General features: G+C 43.8%; 1 protein-coding gene across 1 annotated transcript; it reads right to left on the reverse strand.

Moving 5' to 3' along the window:
• Positions 1–667: 667 nt before the first annotated feature.
• Positions 668–15031, reverse strand: CCDC28A (coiled-coil domain containing 28A). The gene is made up of 6 exons (XM_056126205.1): positions 14873–15031; positions 11021–11220; positions 7853–8016; positions 6672–6826; positions 3127–3149; positions 668–1225 (listed from the first exon to the last, which is right to left on the reverse strand). Exons 2-6 carry the CDS (start codon positions 11176–11178, stop codon positions 1171–1173), a joined length of 555 nt encoding a protein of 184 aa, XP_055982180.1. The 5' UTR covers positions 11179–11220; positions 14873–15031; the 3' UTR covers positions 668–1170.
• Between the last annotated feature and the right edge of the window lie 5984 nt (positions 15032–21015).

Consider the following 21015-nt stretch of genomic DNA (forward strand, 5'->3'; position numbering starts at 1 on the left):
TTATGTAAAGAACATGATCCTGTTAAAAAAAATTACAAAGTACATAATAAAATTAAATTTTGTGATATATGAATTATTTCAGTAAAACTTTGAAAAGCAGCAATGAAACTAATTTTTTCTAGTCATTACATATATTAGCATGTGTGCTGAGTATTTTTCATGGATTTTTCTACTTCTTCATAACCACCATTGTGATTGGTGGTTAACTTCATTTTTTTTTATTTGAAACAAACATTAAGCTAGAGAAAACGAGTAAATGAATAGAGCTAAGAGTGAAAGAATAGGGATTCAAGTCAAAGTTTAATGTTAAAGCTCATAATCGTGGGGCTGGGGCGATAGTACAGTGGGTAGGGCGTTTGCCTTGCACGCGGCCGACCCAGGATCGATTCCCAGCATCCCATATGGTCCCCTGAGCACCGCCAGGAGTAATTCCAGAGTGCAGAGCCAAGAGTAACCCCTGAGCATTGCCAGGTGTGACCCAAAAAAGCAAAATAAATAAATTAATTAATTTAAAAGCTCATAATCATTTCATTATACATTTAAATACGCCTAAGCCCAAAATTTGCAATCGAGTGTTATAACTCAAATCTTATAAACAGTGCTTACTTTGAACCCTTATGTTCCCAGACTGCTTACACGTTTCTTCAAAACAGGCAACAGAGACTAATTGAAAACAATCACTTTATTAAAAAATAGCAAATTTCACAAATACTTAATAGCTCATTTCGTAGTCACTGGCCATTGGCACACACCCCGGCATGTGTACTGATTGTCTAATGTAAACTGCAGGCAGGCTGCCACAGGAAGCCCACGCGTCATCAACTTAGGAACGACACTCGAGCACGTTTGGTGAGCCCAGGAAGGCTAAATCCGCCAGCCCTATCCACAACATTTAGCACAAGACATTTCAAGTATAACCCATAAGGCAACAAGAAGCAGCAGAGCAGCCAGCCTGGAATCACATTTCCTTCAGCAGCGCCTGTCCCCAGCGATGGTGAACTATAAGCAAGTCAAATGGACTCACAGCAGAACACGGGAAAAAAAAAATCAAATCATGGCACTAATCATTTTAATTCCTTGTTGCGGAGGATGATTCTGCTACTGGATTCAGCTGGAAAAATAAAGAACGCCTGTTCTCCTCAGACCCCAAGGAAGCAACTGCGCTTCATTTCAGCTGGCAGAAGTGTTCGGAACGTCTTGGGCATCGGCCAAATGGAGTTTCTGTCTGAGTTCATCAGTTAAGAAGATTTCCATGCTCTGATGAGAAGCTCTTTTTAAATTCCGGACATTACACTCAGGAGTGAAGAGAGTTGAGATGTCAGTTACTACTCTTGTTTTTATACTATTAAGAAGCTTGGATGAGGGGCTGGAGAGACAGTGCAGTGGGTAGGGCATTTGCCTTGCATGCAGTCAACCCAGGTTCGACCCCCAACCATTCCCTAGGGTCCCCTGAACTTGTGAGGAGAGGTTCCTGAGCATAGAGCCAGGAGTAACCTCTGAGCATCGCCAGGTGTGACATCCCCCAAAATAGAAATCTGGATGTGCTGAGACAATTTTAAAATGATGTAAATAAATAAATAAATAAATAAATAAAATGATGTAGCACTGTCCTCCCGTTGTACATGGATTTGCTTGAGAGGGCACCAGTAATGTCTCCATTATGAGACTTATAGTTACTGTTTCTGGCATATAAATAAGTCACGGGTAGCTTGCCAGGCTTTACCGAGCGGGCGGAATACTCTCGATAGCTTGCTGGGCTCTCTGAGAGGGGCGGAGGAATCGAACCCGGATCTGCCGTGTGCAAGGCAAACGCCCTACCTGCTGTGCTATCGCTCCAGCCCATTTTAAAATGATATCATGTCAAATAGGAGAATTTGAAAACCTGAAATAATGGATGAATCAAGACTATATTCAGGATAGCAGAGTTCAAAATTACTTAAACACAAGAACAGTCATTATGGTAAGGAGCAGAGTAGAGGCATATGCAGAAATTGGCTGGAGTGAAATTTATTTATGAAAACATATTTGATCAGTTAATATTTTGACGGGAGAGGGGATTTGTTCCGACCTGACAGTGTTGAGAGACTGCTCCCAGTGTTTGACTGGAAGGTCACCCCTGGCAGTGCTCAAGGGTGACCAGGGGACTGAATCCAGGTTTTTTTTACATGCAAAGCATGAGCACTAACCATGTGAGCTCTCGTTCTCCAATCCCTATTAGTAGATTTCCCCCAACCCCCAGATTCTTTCTAGTATCTCATTACTTGGTTTTAAGATGGGGCTTACCCCTCAAGTTAGGCAGGATCTTTTAAGAAATTTTTTTATTTATGGGGGAGACAGTGTTTTGCCTCAGGGATCACTCATGATGGTACTCGGGGGAAGGCAAGATAATTTCTTACTGTTATATATCTCATATTATTCCTATTACTATGTTAAAATCACTTAAGAATTTGAAAGCTAAAACTTGAATATTTTACATGTGACACGAGAATCCCTTAAGAGAATCCTATAACAACTAGTACTAGTTTATGTGTAGTATATCTGCATATCCAACTGCCTTCTTAACCTCAAAGAGTCAAAATAATTTTTATGAAAATTAGCCTAATTCTAAATCTCCTACATTTTATAATTTAAAAAAATCTAAAAATACAAAACAAAGCGAAACAAAACAAATCAGAAACAAACAAAAAAAAAACCAACTAAAAAATTCCATCTGGAACCAAAGGGTTTTCTCCAGAAAACAACAGGATGTATCTTTGCTTACTTTACTGAGAATATGCATTAGAAATCATAATTTCAGGAGCTAGAACAACAGTGCAGTGGGTAGGTCATTTGTCTTGCACAGTCAACCCAGGTTCAATCCCTGGCATCCCATATGGTCCCCTGAGTACTGCCAGGAGAGATTCCTGTGGGCAGAGCCAGGAGTAACTGCTGAGCATCGCCAGGTGGGATCCAAATCCAAAAAAATTTTTTTAAAAGAAAGAAATTATAATTTCACTCTGCTGGTAGGTGTGGTGTTGGAAAGTTGGATGCATAAAACTCTCTAACTCTGTAGATCATGATATCTCAATTAAAAAGGGAGAAAAAGAAATTATAACTTGTAAATCATTAATATTAGACAAAGGATACATGGAAGAGTTCAATTCTTCTAGCTGTAACACATAAAAACAAATTAAATTTTTATAAGACAAACAGCATAAAGAGATCACTCCTTATTTTCAGTATGCTTTCTTTTCATAAATAAACAAAAGCGAATACTAAAGAAAAAACTTTCCAAAACTTTCAGGTTGGGAAAAATCATATAAATATAATCAACTGTAATAATAGTTCCCAATAGAAAAAAAATTGCCATTCGAATGATCAAAATCTTTTTTTTTATTCAAAACTGTATTTTATTAAAGTACTGTGAATCACAGAGTTATATTTTGTGATATAGTCACAAAATATTCATCCTTCCAAGAGTGCCAACTTCCCTCCACCAGTGTTCCCAGGTTCCCTCCCCTCCCCTACCCACCAACTCACACCTCACCCCAGCCCTTAACAAGCACCTTTTAAATCTGGTTATTAAGTTTGGGTCCTGTGAGTTCAGTGTTGTCGCCTCTGTGGTTTGGATATTCAGCTCTACCATTCCTTATACAACCGATGTACCTGGGTCTCCTTGACCCCTGCACCCGTAGCATTTCATCTATCTCTCTTCCTCTTCCTCTTCACTCTATTTCTTTCCTTCTCCTCCCTCTACTCTGGGGCGGAGGGTGATCTAGGCCTCACAACTCCCCACCCGCTTTAAATCATTGCATTTCCTCATCCAATTATTCTAAATACCACATATAAGTGATACAAATAATCAAAATCTTTAAAACCTTTATGAACTACAAAGATTTCACCTGGGGCCAGGGATGTACGTCAATGCAGAACTGATGCCTCACGTGTAAAAAGCCCCCAGGTTGATCCCTGGCACGAATCACCAGAAATAAGGGGGGAGGGGGTCAAATAGCCAGTACAGTGGGTAAAGCACTTGTCTTGCAAGCAGCCGACCTCGGTTCGATTCCCACATCCCATATGGTTTCCCTGGAGTACACCATGAGTGTTCCTGAGCACAGACCCAGGAATAAGCCCTGAGCACAGCCAAAGGTAAGTCAAAAACAAAAATTAAAAAGCAGGGGTGGGGTTGGGGGAGACATTGGGACAAGAATGGAAGGAAGGAGATACTCAGGTGGAGGGTGGGTGCTGGAACTCTGCACGCATGAAACTGTCATTAATAGCTTTGTAACTTATGGTGCCTCAGATTAGAAAAAAACAGATTTCACTGTTTTTTTATTTTTTAATATGACTCTCAATATAAGACAAAATTAATCACACCTATTTTACAATAGGAAAATTTGAGTTATAGAAATGTTAACACAAGTGCCCAGGGTTACAGAATTATAACCCTAAGGTGGGCCCTGTTTTAAAAATGAAGACATTCTGGTTTCAGGGATGGTGTTCTTATCACCAGGTCACAGTCAGTCTTCTAAACACAGGGTAAATGATGCTTCTGTTTCTTTAAAGGAACTTCTAAGAGGAAATACTAGCAAGACTGAGCATATTATTTAAGATTAAAAAAAAAAAGTAAGGGCCAGGGAATGTGGCTCGGCAATCGAAAGCTCATCTTGTATGTGTGAGGCCCTGGGTTCAATCCCCAAGAACCACAATGCAAACCACAACACCCAACAGGAAAGAGAGAACAAAAGGGAATGCCCTGCCACAGAGGCAGGGTGGGCTCGGGGGGTTGGGGGGATGGGGGGTGGGAGGGATACTGGAATTCGTGGTGGTGGGAAATGGGCACTGGTGGAAGGATGGGTATTTGATCATTGTATAACTGAAACCCAAGCACAAAAATTTGTAAGTCTACAACTGTACCTCATGGTGTCTCACTAATAAAAATTAAAAAAAAAAAAAGACATGACACAAAAATTTAAAATAGAGGCTTGCTCTTCTTTAAAGTACAGGCATACCGGGGCATACTAAGACAACATCTTTTTTAAAGTATAGGCATACAGGGGCATACAAAGACAACAGAGGGTAGGGTACTTGACTTATGCATGGTCAACCTGGGTTGGATCGCCTGTACTCCATATGGCCCCCTAAGCCCCACTACGAGCGATCCCTGAGTGCAGAGCCAGGAGGAAGCCTGAGCACTGGTGGGTGCAGACCCCCCACCCCCCCAAAGCCAATTTCACTCATGTTTACCTAGAAGCAACCCTAACCCTAACCCTAGAAGCAACAGAAACAAAATTATTTTTTTGCCACAGGTGATACAGAATCTGAAACTGACCCAATTTCTATAATTATTGTTGGCAGGCTAGAGAGAGAGTCTCAAAGGATAAGGAAAGGTATGCATGTGGAAGGCGACTTTCTAGCTCCAGAACTAAATGGTCCTCCAGCACCACCAAGAGGGACCCCAAGGACAAGCCAGAAGGAGCCCCTCAGCACCACCAGATATGGCTCAGAAAAAAAAAAACAACAATAATAATGTATATTATTATACATTATACATGATTATACAATGTATAATCATTATACATTATTATATACTACATATAATAATGTATATTAGTATACATTATTATAATGATTATTATTATAAGATTATTATTATTACAAGGCAAAATTAATACTTCTCTGTATAGTTCTCAGAGCACCACCAGGTGTGACCCAACACCCCCTCCCCACCAAAAACAAAAGAAATGACATCATCAAAAGACACATACTTTATGATTCCACTTAGATGGAATATCCAGAATAGGCAAATCACTGAGACAGAAAATAGATTAGTGGTTGTTAGGGATGGAGAGAGGAAAGCACTGAGAGGTACAGAGCTACTTTTTGTTGTCACTGCTGTTTTTATTTTGTGACTATTCTGAGTGGTATCTTGGCTTCATGCTGGGGAGTCACTCCAGGGATGCTTGGGGACCGTGTGGTGGTGTCAGGGATCAAACCCAGGGCCTCCCACATGCAAGGTAAGTGCGATCCCATCAATCCACATCCCTGCACCCCCAGGGATGTTTCTTTTTGGAGTACAGAGAGTGTTCTGGAATTAGGTAATGGATGTCCATATGACCTAGTGAACACATTAAAACCCATCAAGTTGAACTTTGCGATAGTTAAAACGTTAAATCTTATCTCAATAAAAATCTCAGTTAAAAAAAGTAAAAAAGTGGAGGCAGGAGGGTAACTGGGGACACTGGAGGTGGGAAATGTACACTGGTAATGGGATGGTGCTGGAACACTCTATGACTGAAACCCAACAACGAACAACTTTGTAACTGTGTATCTCACAGTCACAGTCACAGTCCTCCCAGTGTTCATCGATTTGCTCAAGCGGGCCCAGTAACATCTCCGTCGTGAGACTTGTTGTTATTGTGTTTGGCATATTGAACACCTCATGGGGAGCTTGCCAGGCTTTGTTGTGCCGGCGAGATACTCTCGGTAGCTTGCAGGGCTCTCCTAGAGGGGCGGAGGAATCGAACCCGGCTCGGCCAGGCCGGCTGCACGCAAGGCAAACGCCCAACCGCTGTGCTATCGCTCCAGCCCAACTGTGTATCTCAAGGTGATTTAATTTAAAAAGTTAATTTTTAAAAAAACAACAAAAAATTAAAAGTAAAATTAAAAGTTGAAAAAACGAATGTACTCACATCAGACAGAAGTCTGTCCAGATTGGCGTCACTGGCGGCTTTTCTCTTATCCTCGGGAAGCTCCTCTAACTCCCCATAGAGCTCCAAATTCAAGCGAGCTAATTTCTCCTGCATTCCCCGAACATGTTCCATCTGCTCAATGGAACATTCATTTCCTGGAGGAACATTCAAAAACATTACTACACCGTAGGGTAGAGCGAATGCACTGTCTTGAGGAGAAACTTTTAAACTCTAGGCATTCAAACTCAAAAAGGAACGTTCTCCTTCTTTTACAAATCACATTTTGTTTAAGGGGCCAGGAGATGCCTCAAAGGAGTAGAGTATATGTTTTACATGCGAGAGTCCGAGGTTTGGTACCCAGCACCGAGTGAAGTGGTCTCTCAGTACCATCATGACATTATTTATGGTTCTATGCTTTCTTTGTGTACTTACAAGTCAAGTTTCTAACAAGGAAAGCAACAACGACTGCAGACACCAAACACATTAATAGGGAAGGTCTTTCTTCATATCTAATTTAAAAACTGTCCTTTCAGTGGAGTACCCATAATAGTTGTGTGAAATTTAGTCTTAAAACAACTTTAATCAGGGGTCATTTTGCCAACCAGGGATGTATACTTCATTGATGAAATACAAATGAAACTATTTAAGACGGGGCCAGAGAGATAGTCCGGGAAATGAATCCCAATTCAAGTTTCCAGCACAATATACCGTTCACTGACTCCACCAGGAGTGACCCCTGAACACACAGCCAGAAGCCCTGAGCGAGAAGAGAAGAGAAGAGAAGAGAAGAGAAGAGAAGAGAAGAGAAGAGAAGAGAAGAGAAGAGAAGAGAAGAGAAGAGGAGGGGAGGGGAGGGGAGGGGAGGGGAGGGGAGGGGAGGGGAGGGGAGGGGAGGGGAGGGGAGGGGAGGGAGGGAAGGAGGAAGGAAGGAAGGAAGGAAGGAAGGAAGGAAGGAAGGAAGGAAGGAAGGAAGGAAGGAAGGAAGGAAGGAAGGAAGGAACCGCCAAACAGGGGCTGGAGTGATGGTACTGGAGGTGGAGTGTTTGCCTTCCATGCAGCCGGCCAGGGTTCAATCCTTGGCATCCCATATGTTCCTCTGAGCCCACCAGGAGTGGTTCCTGGGTGCAGAGTAGGTTACTTCTTGGGAAGGAAACCAGTAAAGAGAAAGGGCTCCTGCTTACCGAACGCTTGCAGTTTCCCAGAATGGAAGTCATTCAGGAGGCTGAGAAGGCCCCTCTCCATCTCCTGGACGTCCGAGACGTCAGTGAGGAAGGAGTGCTGAATAGGCGTGGCCTGGGCACCCTTCCCTTCTCCTCCCTGAGGTTTGGTCTTTTCTTTCATCACTCTGCAATGAGGATGCAATTAAAAACTGAAACATATGCTTACAAAGAAGTCACTAGATTTTTTTTTCCAGGATGTTCTAGAATCATCCAAGTAGGTGAAGTCAACAGAATTTCACATACAAATATAAAAATGAGAATAAAATCATCACTAAATGAAACACCCGTAAGCAAAAACAATATTGTGAAAATTTCAAACAAATATTTTGAATCTAACCACTGAGGTTTGATGAATATACTTAAGTGACACGCTAAGTCTTTGAACTGCAAAAAAAAAAAAATTTTAAATGCTTTTTTAAGCATTTAAAAATCAGGCATGGGTCTGAACACATTTCTGGTTATCACGTCTTTCTCTGATCCTCCTTGGCCCCCTGCCGCATGAAGGCAAAATCAGACTTCATTGACACCCACTTTATTTTGTTCTGTACATATGGGGACACTGGCCCAAGCCCAACCCACTGCAGCATGTACCAATCTGTGGAGAATAAAGCACCCTATGTACATAGTCAAAATATCGTTTTAATTAAAAAAATGATCACTGAAAAGCTAATTAGTCCTTTTTACTAATACAGTGTTTTATATTTCATTTCTCTGAAAACTATAAAATCTTCTTATCCTAAACATTTCTTTGTTTTTGCTTCTTTTGGGTCACACCTGGCAATGCACAGGGGTTACTCCTGGCAGTGCTCAGGGGACCATACGGGATGCTGGGAATGGAACCCTGGTTGGCCGCGTGCAAGGCAAACACCCTACATGCTGTGCTATCGCTCCAGCCCCTATCCTAAACATTTTCTTTTTGGATATTTGGGTTACACCTGGCAATGCACAAGGGTTACTCCTGGCAGTGCTCAGGGGATCATACGGGATCCTGGGAATCGAACTCTGGTTGGCCGCGTGCAAGGCAAACGCCCTACCTGCTATGCTATCGCTCTAGCCCCTATCCTAAACATTTTCTTTTTGGATTTTTGGGTCACACTTGGTGATGCTCAGGGGTTATTCCTGGCTCTGCACTCAGGAATTACTCCTGGTGGTGCGCAGGGGACCATACGGGATGCCAGGGATCGAACCCTAGTTGGCCAGATGCAAGATCAAATACCTACCCATTGTATTATCACTCCAGCCCCGACCCTAATCATTTTGGTTTGCTGTTTTGGGGTTGTGTCCAGCCTGGTGCTCAGGGGTCACTTCTGACTCAACGCTCAGGGAACCATTACGGTCCGGTGCCAAATTCCAGGCCCCTGCGTGCAGAGCATGCACTCCAGCCCTTTGAGCCTTCTCCCTGGTCCCTTCCTTAGAAATCTCAGCCAGTCTGTTTCTGAAACATCAGTCCTTCAGCAAGTATTAATGGAGCACCTACTCTGGACCAGATACTGGGTCTTACTGAGACAAGACTCATCACTCGCTGCATTGGAGTGTCCAGTCTAAGAACAGAAGAGGATCATAAACATCACATGATTAAAAGTAAAACATCTGGGCTATGAATCCAGTTTGGCTCCTCCAGCTTCCCAAGTCCACCCCAGATAGTCATGGAATCCTGGCGACAGTGTGTGCACCAAACTCTCTAGTTCTCGGGGCTGGAGCAATAGCACAGCGGGTAGGGCGTTTGCCTTGCACACGGCCGACTCGGGTTCGATTCCCAGTATCCCATATAGTCCCGAGCACTGCCAGGAGTAATTCCTGAGTGCAGAGCTAGGAGTAACCCCTGTGCATCTCCAGGTGTGACCCAAAAAGCAAAAATAATTAATTAATAAAAAAACCTTAAAAATTAAAAAAAAAAAAACTCTCTAATTATCGGTTCCACTGTCACCAGCTGATCACTTAAGCAAACTCCCTCAATAGCTTCCCTAATGAACTTCCTATCCCCTGTCCCATGTGTTGTCCGTTATCCCATTCTGTCCCCACAGTATACAAAATTCACCCTTGCAGAGCCACGTGTCGCTGACAGCAGTCACCAGGCTCACACAGCAAAGCTGCCAGGCTCACACCTGGTGCACGTGATGACACTGGGAACTAAACTCTTGACCTTACACTGGAAAAGCTGATGCTCCCACCCACCCGGGCTCCAGCTCCTGCTTCTTAAAAATATTCTCAGATGGAGGCAGGAAGGACAGTGCAGCAGGGAGGGTACTTTTCTTGCACACGGTCAACCAAGTTCAATTCCTGGCACCCCACAGGGTCCCCTGAGTCCTTCAAGACTAATTCCTGTGCAAATATGTCCTGAGCCCCACCAGATCTGGATACCCGTCCCCCAAAAAAGCACCAAAAACAAAAAGAAATTCCTAATCATACCTCATTATTTCTAATCATATCACCCTATCTCACTTTATGTTAAAAAATCCAACAATTTTTTTTTAAATCAGTGAAATAATTATGTGAAAGTCCAACTGCCTGACACGCACTAATCACCAATAATAAACCCAGCCCTGAGAAAGTCTTCCTTCTTGAAGCAGGCAGGGAAAATAAATGTAGAAGGTAGAATGCTGGGAATGTGACTCAGTGGTACACTGCATGGCTTGCATGCGTGAGGCCCTGGGTTTGGCCACACCACAAACACATACACACAATTATAAATTAGGGCCGGAGAGATAGTACAGGAGTTAAGGTGCTTGCCTTGTATGCAGCTGGCCCCGGTTCAATCCCCGGAAAAACATGGTTCTTCGAGCACTGCTGGGTATATGGCCCAGGTACTTGCCTCCCCGTCCCCAAATTACAAGACTGAAAATTACAGTTCACTTGATCTAACATACGGATGTACTGCTCTAAAAATTTACAGAAAGGGACCAGGGCCATCGTTCAGTGGGTACGGCACTTGTCTTGTATGCAGCCAACCCAAGTTAGATCCCTGGCACCACATATAGGTCCCTGGAGTGATTCCTGAGCACAGAGCCAGGAGTGAGCCCTCAGCACCACTGCATATGGAAAACACAAATAAGTAATTAAAAGAGCTAGCTCCTTCAGTACTCGTGGTATGTAGTCTCTCATTACGTTAAGGTTATAGCGTGGAATTACCTTTTTAACTTTGGCCGCTGCGACGTTGACTGGGAAGCAGGATTTGAAAATCCAGTGCTTTTACTCACTGGAATGGCATTTTTTTTGGCATTGACCCCCTGAGTCGAGTGGGCACTGAATGACTTAGGACTTCTCCTCTTCACTCTCCGCTCCTCCATTGGTTTCAGTTCTTTACTGTGCCAAGGCCAGTTTCGGGGGCCCTAAGGGAACACAGAGAATCACTCATAAATGCTAGAACTGAATGTATAAAATAATAATTCAAAGTTCCCAATTCACTGGTGGAAAAGGATCAAGAATTTCAGAGGTCATTAGAGAAAGAATGACAGTCCTTTAAGTAGATTCTACCAGACTGTATACATAGAAGCATTAAGCAAAACTGCATTTTCAATAAAATTTGCTTTCATCATTTTACTTATTCACTCTTTCCACAAATATTTAACTTTTTTTTTTTTTGGTGGTGGTGGTGGGGGGGGGGGGGGTTTGGGGCCACACCCCTGACGCTCAGATTACTCCTGGTTCTACACACGGTAATCACTGCTGGTGGTGTTCAGGGGACCATCTGGGATATCAGGGATCGAATCCAGATTGCTGTGTAAAGTAAATGCCCACCCGCTGTGCTATCTCTCTGGCCTTTTTACTCTTCTCTACATGTCAGACACTATTTTTGAACATTGGTGATAAGATACTGAATGAGACAAACTTCCTGCCCTTAATAAGCATTCTACATACAAGCAGTCAACAAATCAATCATGGCATATTCCCAGCTTCAATGAAATTTTAAGTGGCCTTTATGTCTCCCTTCTAAAACATATTTTAGAGATAGAATAGCAGGTAGAGTGGTTGTCTTGCACACAGTCAATCCAGGTTCAATCCCCAGCATCACATTTGGTCCGTCAAGCCCAACAGGTGTAATGACTGACCACAGAGTAAACCCTTAGTACTGCCGGAAGTTCCCCTTCCCCAAACACACAAACAAACAAACAAAAAAACACTTTCTTAGAAGAACCAACCAATTAGATTCAAAGAGTTATGCAAGTGACACGAATATCTGCATTTTAATTAGTGACCCAAACTACCTAACAAAAACTGTTTCTTTTCTTTCTCTATTTTTGGTTTTGGGGATGCATCTGGAAAGGTTATTTCTGGCTCTGCTCAAACGTAGCACTATCGTACCATTGTTCACTGATTTGCTCGAGCAAGCACCAGTAACGTCTCCATTCATCCCTGTCACGTGCTAGTGTAGCCCAAATGGCATCTGCTCACTCCAGGAACACAAAGTGAGATTTGCTGTTACTGTTTTTGGCATATCCAATAAGCCAATGGGAGCTTGCCAGGCTCTGCCGTGCACGCAGGATACTCTCGGTAGCTTGCCAGGTTTCCGAGAGGGATGGAGGAATCGAACCTGGGTGGGTCGCGTGCAAGGCAAATGCCCTATGCACTGTGTTACCGCTTCTGCTCAGAAGTACCACCTGGAAATGCTCAAAGGATCATATGTGGTTCTGGGAATTCAAACCCGGTTCAGCTACATGCAAGGCAAGCACCTCACTCCAGCACTATCTCTCCACCTAAAATTTAGTTTTTATTAAAGGATATTACTGGGCCTAGTCCCATGATGAATTAATAAAAAATTAGACTTGTTTCATAACTAATTTAATTCTTCTTTCTTGATTTCAAGGAATAAAATTTATCATTAATATGCTTATTTTACCACTATCAAAAAGATTCACCATGGGGACTGGAGTGATAGTTCAGAGGCAAAAGTGCATAGCACTTGGCCCACCCAGGTTCAATCCCTATAATCCCAAATGGTGCCCTGAGTTCGCCAGGAGAAATTCCTGAACATAGAGCCAGGAATAACAGGAGACCCAGTACCAGGAATAACCCTGAGCATTACCGGGTGTGGCACAAAACGAAACAGAAAAGATAAACTATGAGGTTACACCACAGAAAATATGCATTACATTTTCTCTATCCGATGTATCTACCACAAAAGATATTTATTACATTTTTCTCTATCCAATATTTCCTCCTTATTTTAATAATTACTTTCTTTTCTTACCAATTACCCTTCTAAAAATCTCTTTCCAGGTGCCAGGGAAATAGTACAGTGGCTTACCTGACATGCAGTCCACCTAGGCTGAATCCAGTATGCCTTGAACACAGCAGGTGTATGCCCACCCCCATCCCCCACAAACAAACAAATATATGCATCTACATTTCTTTTATTTACATAGAGTATTAAAATCTTTTGAGGGGAAAGGAGCCAAAGAGATAGTACAGTAGGTAGGGTATTTGCTTTGCATGTGGCCAGCCAGCCTTCAATCTCTGGCATCCCATATGGTCCCCTGAATACCATTAGGAGTAATTCCCAAGTGCGTACAAAGAGTAACCATTGAGAGTTGCTGGGTGTGGCCCCTAAAAATATTGGGGGGAAGGTTAGGCCACACCCAGTAATGCTCAGGGCCCACTCCTGGCTCTGTGTTCATGGCACTTCTGGTAGGCATGAAGGGTCATATGGGATGCAGAGAACTATTCCCAAATTGTCCGCGAGGTAGGCAAATGCCCTAATCACTGTACTTTGGCCCCTTAAATTCTCAATTATACTGTTTATATACCATGAAATATTTATCTGGCTAGGTAGCCTCATCAGATTGTGAATTTTGATTATAATGAATTTAATCATCTATAGCTATTCAAAAGACTCAAATTACTTACGTCACTCCTAAAGCATTTACTTAAGAATTTTAATAAAAACATTAAAATTAGGGCTGGAGCGATAGCACAGCAGTAGGGCGTTTGCCTTGCACGCAGCCAACATGGCCAACCCGAGTTCGATTCCTCCACCCCTCTCGGAGAGCCCGGCAAGCTACCGAGAGTATCTCGCCCGCACGACAGAGCCTGGCAAGCTCCCCATGATGTATTCGATATGCCAAACACAGTAACAACAAAGTCTCCAATGGAGACGTTACTGGGCCCGCTCGAGCAAATCGATGATCAACGAGAGGGCCTTTACTTTACTTTTATTAAAATTAAACATTAAAATTTATTTTCCATTGCCTGAAATGAGTGCCATAGCACTGGAATTGAAACTCTGCACAGTAGGCTCTGCCTGACTGTAGACAATATTAGCTGGAGCTGTAATACCTCCAAAGCTCTGGTTTTAGAAAGGCTCTAATACCCAATCCCTAATCCCAGATTCCAAGAATAAATCTGCTCGAAGTTAATTTTTTCCTTTAGGAAGCAATTTATTCACAGGTTTTATTAGATATTTGGGATTCTTTCAGCATACAACACAAAAGAATCTTTAAAAAATAACCTAATAGAGACGATGGGGGGAGGGAGGTGGTGGTCAATCAGTTCTCCAGAGCACCAAGTACTAGTGTCACTGATGATACAAACAGACTGGTCTTCGCATTTGATATTGCTGAGACATATTTGGTGATACAAGAAAGAGAGAAAAAGTCCCGGAAGCAAAGCGATGCAAATAAACCATAGGTGGCTTCATCAAAGCCCTGCAGGAAAATTCACTGAATTGGGGATGGTAACGGGAACGTACAAATCTATTGCGAAGCTCCAATAACAGACAATTTGTAGCAAACAGCAAACAGCAAATAACTTGTGACACCAAGACCAAGTAACATTTTTTTTTGAGGCCTGGTTAGTAAAGCAATCGGGGTCCGTGAGAAACCCATCCGCCTCCTGGCGGACTCCGTCCAGTCTCAGGAATTCTCCCTCCCCAACCTGTCGGACACCTGGACCCTTCGCCGCGGGGAAGCTTAGCAGCAGCCGGAGAGGGTGGGGGGCAGCGTCTGGAGAGATCGACGGCGGGCTTCCCAGGCTCCCACCTCATACCTGTGGCAGAAGGGGATGGAGGTCCTCTCCCTTCACTTGCACACGCCCCCGAACTTCTGAAGCCGCAGCAGCCGCGGCTGCAGACTCTCCGGATGCATCTAGAGCCAGGGTCGCAGCTCAGCCCCCAGCGCAGCCACAGCGTCCTTTGTTTACGGAAATGACGCAAGGAGGCGGGGCTCTCACGCCAGGCCGGCGGGAGTCTCACCTCTCCCTGCTCTCGCGGTACTTGTCGCTGTCTCCGCCCTCCGCGTCTCCCGGCTCTCCCGGGTCCGGTCTTCAAGCGTCCTTTCGGGGTCACATGGAAGAAGCACTTACGACTGGGTTTGGACTCCGCGGTTAAGTCGGAAAGGGTCGGCGTGATTGTGCGATCTCAAGGGCGCCTTCCGGAACTGGCCCGCCCGCTCGGCCCTTTTCCGCGCCCGCGAACTACAATTCCCAGAATGCTATGCGAGCCCCTGGGCGTCGCCATAGCAACCGCTGCGGGCTCGTTTCCGAGGCTTGGCTGGGATTTGGCGCGTGCAGATTTGCAAGGTGGACGGGAGAAGCGTGATGCTGTTCGGCGACCCGGATGCTCAGCCCCTAAGTATGATCCGATGCTGCCAAGATTACCATTAAAAAAATGATATTCTGCTACCTATGCTAACCACTCGAGTGTGGTAACGTAAAGAGGCGGGGCGCCAAAATCCAGCGTTTTGTCTAACACGGATGTCTATCCTTAAAATTCCCGTTTTAAAGATAAAGACCCTTGGCGCTTTCTGGCTTTTTTTTTTCACCAGTTTTTTGGGTCACACCCAGCAATGCTAGGGGTTACTCTCCTAGCGGTGCTCAGGAGACCATTTGGAATGCGGGAGATCGAAGCCGGATCAGCGTGTGCAAGGCAAACGCCTTACCCCCCTGGACTATCTCTCTGACCCCTCTTGGTAATTTTAAAGTTGAAGAAGTCCACGACTGTCTCTTTGGAGAGTTCTGCACTCCAGGCACCATCTGGGCGGAAGGATTTGCGGCTGAAGAGAGAGTAACGGGGCAGAAACGCACAGAGCTTGTCTTGGAGACCCCTTCCCGCGTCGGTGCTATAGATTTCCTGGACGGAGAGATTGGGGTCTGGTGTCGAGATTGTGGAAGCTCCGCATGCTTGACCCTCGTTTGCCTAGGAACTCAATCGATTCAAGGAGCTATCCGAGCTCAGCAGCCTAAGCAAAGACTAGCACACGCCTCCTGGCTTCTAGAATGCGAGAATTTTCCACTCCTCTTCTTTCATTCTTAAAAATGCTGATGTGGGGCCAGAGCGGTAATACAGCGGATAAGCTGTGGATAAGGTGTTTGCCTTGCACGTATATAGTGCCCCCCCTGCACCGCCAGGAGAGATCCCTGAGCACCGCCAGGTATAACCTCACCTCCCCACCCCCAAATGCACAGCAAGCAAATATTCTTATACTCATTTTCCAGAATAACGAACATCTGTTCATTTCAGAATGAAGAGATGTTTTGTCATAATCACAGTTTTAAATGAAAAAGATAAGGTAAGTGCCCCTGTGACCAGAGAGAGTACAGTGCTTGCCTTGCAAGGGGTCGACCTGAGTTCCCTCCCTGACACTAAAAGAAGCAGCCTCAGTTTCCCCTTGCCAACAAGAGGAGAGCCCAGAGCTTCTCCTTGCCAGCAGTTCCAATTCTCCCCCATTGATGGACCACACGTCATCCCCCTATCTTGAACATTCCTGGAATTCCCCAGGACCATATTCTTCTGTCCCAGAACTAGGAGTTACAAGACTAAGATAATGAACAGTAACCCGAGGCAGGTGACCAGAAAGACAAACCAGCCAGACCACCCTTGTCGATTCCCTGCATTCTCTGTAACATAAAGGCCTGGTTTTCGTCTAAAACTCTCACAAAAAGAGCCATGGTTAACTTAGTGCTATGTTAGGTTCCTCCCTATGCGGGGAACTCCTTTTCTACTTTCCAATAAACTTTTCTACTTTCCAACTCTTGCACTCAGGAATTGCTCAGGGGACCATATGGGATGCTGGGAATCGAACCTGTGTTGGCCATGTTGGCTGCGTGCAAGGCAAACGCCCTACCTGCTGTGCTATCGCTCCAGCCCTACTTTCCAACTCTGAGCCATCTCTATTATTCAGTATTTTTATTGTTGGAAATATTGAGGAACCTGGGAATCGCGAATGAACAGAGACCCGCCGCTGCTGCTTCTGCTCACCTACATCAACACCACAAATGGTCCCCCAAACCTGCCCGCCAGGAGTGAGCCCTGAGCTCAGAACCAGGAGTAAACCCTAAGCACCAGTGGTGTGCCCCTGCCCTCCCACCCGCCGATACCCTCACACCTCACCAAAATTAAGTCCCTTCTCCTATTTCCAATCTCTCTCTGTTTCCCTTCTGAAGATCAATCGGGTCATCTATTTAATATGGACCTTGCTAATCTAGATATCTGTGCTTTCACTGTTTCCATGTTAGTTATAAATACAGCATGGGACAGAGGAGATGCATCAAGAGTGTCAGCCATGCAGCCACAGAGCACCTGTGGGTGTGCCCCAAAGCTAACAATGGCAACAAAAGAACAAAACAATACAGGGAATAACTGTGAGCTTTGAAATTTGCAAAAGTGCTATTTTGTATATTGATATACAACCTTATTTTCCCACCGATTTTATTATTTGAGTTTTTTTTCCACATTTATACATCTGACTAGATTTTACTTGTTTATGTTACAGTCATTGTCAATTAAGCTTCCCAGTTATTTGGGAATTCCCATAACTATTTCGCTTGTTTTCTAATTTTCACAATCACAACAATGTGTTGTGCAACCTCTAATATCTCTTCTCATTGTCTCTAATTTTGGAATTATCTGTGTGAGTAGAACTTGCAAACTGGCCGTTCATACTCTAGGTTAAATTCTTTTTTCCAAAGTGGTTCCTAGTAGCTGTAATGAAAGGAGTAAGTGACTGCTAAGCAGTAAATTTTTCCAAGAAAAATAAATTGACCAGAGAAAGACAAATACTGTCAGATCTCTCTTGGATGTGATGTCTCCACAAAGCAAACTAAAAAAAGCTAAGCTAACTGATAAAGAGACAGAATGAGAGTTGCAAGAGGTGGGGGATGGGAAGAATGCGTGAAGATTGTCATAAAAGTAAAAAGGAGAGATCGGAGCTATAGTACAACTGGTAATGTTATAAGATTTTTATTTTTTATGTAATGGCCCATAAAGTATGAGCCAATTTTTTAATTTTCCTGGTCCACAGTTGTAAAAAGGATGAAAACCACTATTGCATGATATCAGCAGGCATATGATAATACAGATGAACAGATTGACAGGCTCAGTATCCACTGAGGCAGAATCTTTCATGAATCTAGGAATCTTTGTGATTTTTTTTTTTGTTTTTAATGGAAAATGTCAAACCTGAGCCCCAAAGGACAGAATGTTATAGTGAATCCCCAAATACCCTCATCCAGCAATGGATTCAGTTAATCATGCTTTATGGGTCACACACTGCAAAGCACAGGGGTTACTCCGGTTCTGAACTCAGGAGTTACCCCTGGTGGTGCTCAGGGGACCATATGGGATGCTGGGAATCAAACCCGTGTCGGCATTGTGCAAGGCAAATGCCCTACCCGCTGTGCTATTGTTCCAGACCCCCCCAGCATTTACCTTCTTGAGGAATAGATTGATGCAAATCTCAGACAACATTGGATCCTTAATCTTTCACTGTTGATGGTTAGAATATTTTTTGGTGGATTAAGAAATAGCACGGGGGTTAAGGCATTTGCCTTGCATGCAGCCATCCCATATTCAGTCCTTGACACTGTGTATGTTCCCCTGAGCACCAGCAGTAGTGATTCCTGAGCATAGAATCAGGAGTAGCCCCAAGGACAGCCAGGTTTATCCCCCAAACAAAACAAAAAAATATTTTTTAAAACTCTATTCATACTTATTGAGACACAGTCATGCGTTATCCTTCCTCTTGGGAAGGTTACCATCTAAGGGAAAAGACAGGTAAATCCAAGGCAAGTGGGTGTACTACCTCAGGGCTTAGAAACCATCCCATTGTCACTGTGGTTCTCAGAGGGAAGACCTTTTTTGCTATTTATTTTAATTAGGAAGTCTATCCATCATTGCTAAGCATTCCTTGCTTCCTTTTTTCCTATTCCATGCAAAGGTCAAGGACAGGCTCAATGCATATTTGCATGCCTGGCTCAGGAAACAGCTAACAAAACAAGTTTAAGCAGAAATGAGTTGTCATGTTCATGGAACAGAAAGAATGCCAGTGTGCTGGTCAGGATTTCTTGTCTGCTCTAAGTTGTACATCTTAAGCTTTAATGTGGGACCCAAAGTTAAACACAGACACCCTTGTATTTGCCTGCTAACTGTTTTGGAAAAACAAGCAAGAGGTAAGCCACAGACATTAAACATTACGAAGCTTTATTTTTTTTTTCTTTTCGGGTCACACCTGGCGATGCTCAGGGGTTACTCCTGGCTTTGCACTCAGGAATCACCCCTGGCGGTGCTCAGGGGACCATATGGGATGCTGGGAATTGAACCCGGGTCAACCGCGTGCGAGGAAAACACCCAACCCACTGTGCTATCACTCCAGCCCCACATTACAAAACTTTAGACAATAATAATCACTGTATCACTGTCATCCTGTTGTTCAACGATTTCCTCAAGCAGGCACCAGTTAATGTCTCCTTCATCCTAGCCCTGAGATTTTAGAAAGTGCCACATTCGAGGCTCTTTCAGGGTCAGGAGAATGAGACCCATCATTGTTACTGGTTTTTGGCATATTGAATACGCCACGGGGAGTTTGCCAGACTCTGCTGTGTGGGTAGAATACTTTCGGTAGCCTGTCAGGTTCTCCAGAGTAAGAACAAAATTCCGGTAGCTGGGTTTTATAGTCTTTGGGTCTTGGCATTGATGTTATTACACGGCGCTGGGGGCAGACCACTCTCCACATGTTCAGATGAGCCTCACACATGAGGGAACTGGCAGAGGAACTCAGGTGTGCGGGATCCGGGGCTGAGATCTCCAAACCTGCTCGGTTCGAGACTGGGCCTCCTCCACCCAGATCCCCCATCTTCCAGTGACTGGACAGTTACACCCACCAACTGCCATATAACCCCATCAACGTCCAAGATCCAGAGACTATATAAAACCAAGCTCTCAGAAGCTTGACTTCTTATTGTCTAGTTCTTGCTCTCAGAGAACCTGGCAGGCTATGGAGAGTATCCTGCCTGCATATATGCCTGACTGGGAACACCTGTAAGGGTGATTAGAGGCTGCTCCAAAAGCCTCCATCCCTCTTGGAGAGCCCGGCAAGCTACCGAGAGTATTCTGCCTGCACGGCAGAGCCTGGCAAGCTACCCATGGCGTACTCGATATGTGAAAAAAGACATTAATAAAATTCTTACATATATGATTTCTGAAAATACATATTTTTGAAGTTGAGAGATAGTGCAGTGTGTAAGGCCTTACATGCACCTGATTTGGGTTGGATTCTTGGCCCCACACGTGTGTTTCACCAAATACTGCTAGGAGTGACCCCTTAGCATAGAGCCAGGAATAAACCCTGAAAAAACCCAGATGTGACCCTAATCATAAAAGAAAATGAATATTCTTCTTTAGACTATAGCCCAGGAGGGTATATTTTAATTTTATTAGACTGTGCCGTAAGTAAATTGCATAGGACACGAATAAAGTAGATGTTCAATAAAGTACGTTTTGAATAAATGAAATTCTGTGATCTTATTTCTGAAAGAAAAGTGATTCACATAATACATCTTTAAAATCCATAGTCTAAAAATGTATTAGTCCCAGTCATAATCCCAATCAAATTGAATCACTGCTGCTCATCTATTGTTCTTTTTGTATCCCTTCGCTGGGCAATTTGTGTCTTGCTATATCAGGGTGGTTGATGAAGGAATTAATCATATAGCTTAAGAAAAGTATTGACTGTGCAATTTTTAAAGCTCAATGATGCAAAGAATACCTTAATATTAGGGGGCCAGGCAAACAGCTCAACATGCTGACTACACATCAATCTCCCATATGGGAGACTTGGATTGATTCCCCAGCACCACATGGAACACAGCAGGGAGCAACCCCCAAATATAGAGCTGGGAATGACCTTCCCCACTTC

This window comes from Sorex fumeus, unplaced genomic scaffold, assembly GCF_029834395.1.
Source record: "Sorex fumeus unplaced genomic scaffold, SorFum_2.1 ptg000061l, whole genome shotgun sequence".
Classification (NCBI taxonomy): Eukaryota; Metazoa; Chordata; class Mammalia; order Eulipotyphla; family Soricidae; genus Sorex; species Sorex fumeus.

Excerpts from the sequence above, each read along its gene's own strand:
- CCDC28A (XM_056126205.1), bottom strand. The coding sequence starts at position 11,178 with ATGGAGGAGCGGAGAGTGAAGAGGAGAAGTCCTAAGTCATTCAGTGCC. Across the intron at positions 6,827-7,852 it reads TGGGAAACTGCAAGCGTTCG|GAAATGAATGTTCCATTGAG; the intron begins GTAAGCAGGAGC and ends ATGTTCCTCCAG. Across the intron at positions 1,226-3,126 it reads GAAGAATTGAACTCTTCCAT|ACAGAAACTCCATTTGGCCG; the intron begins GTATCCTTTGTC and ends TGATGAACTCAG.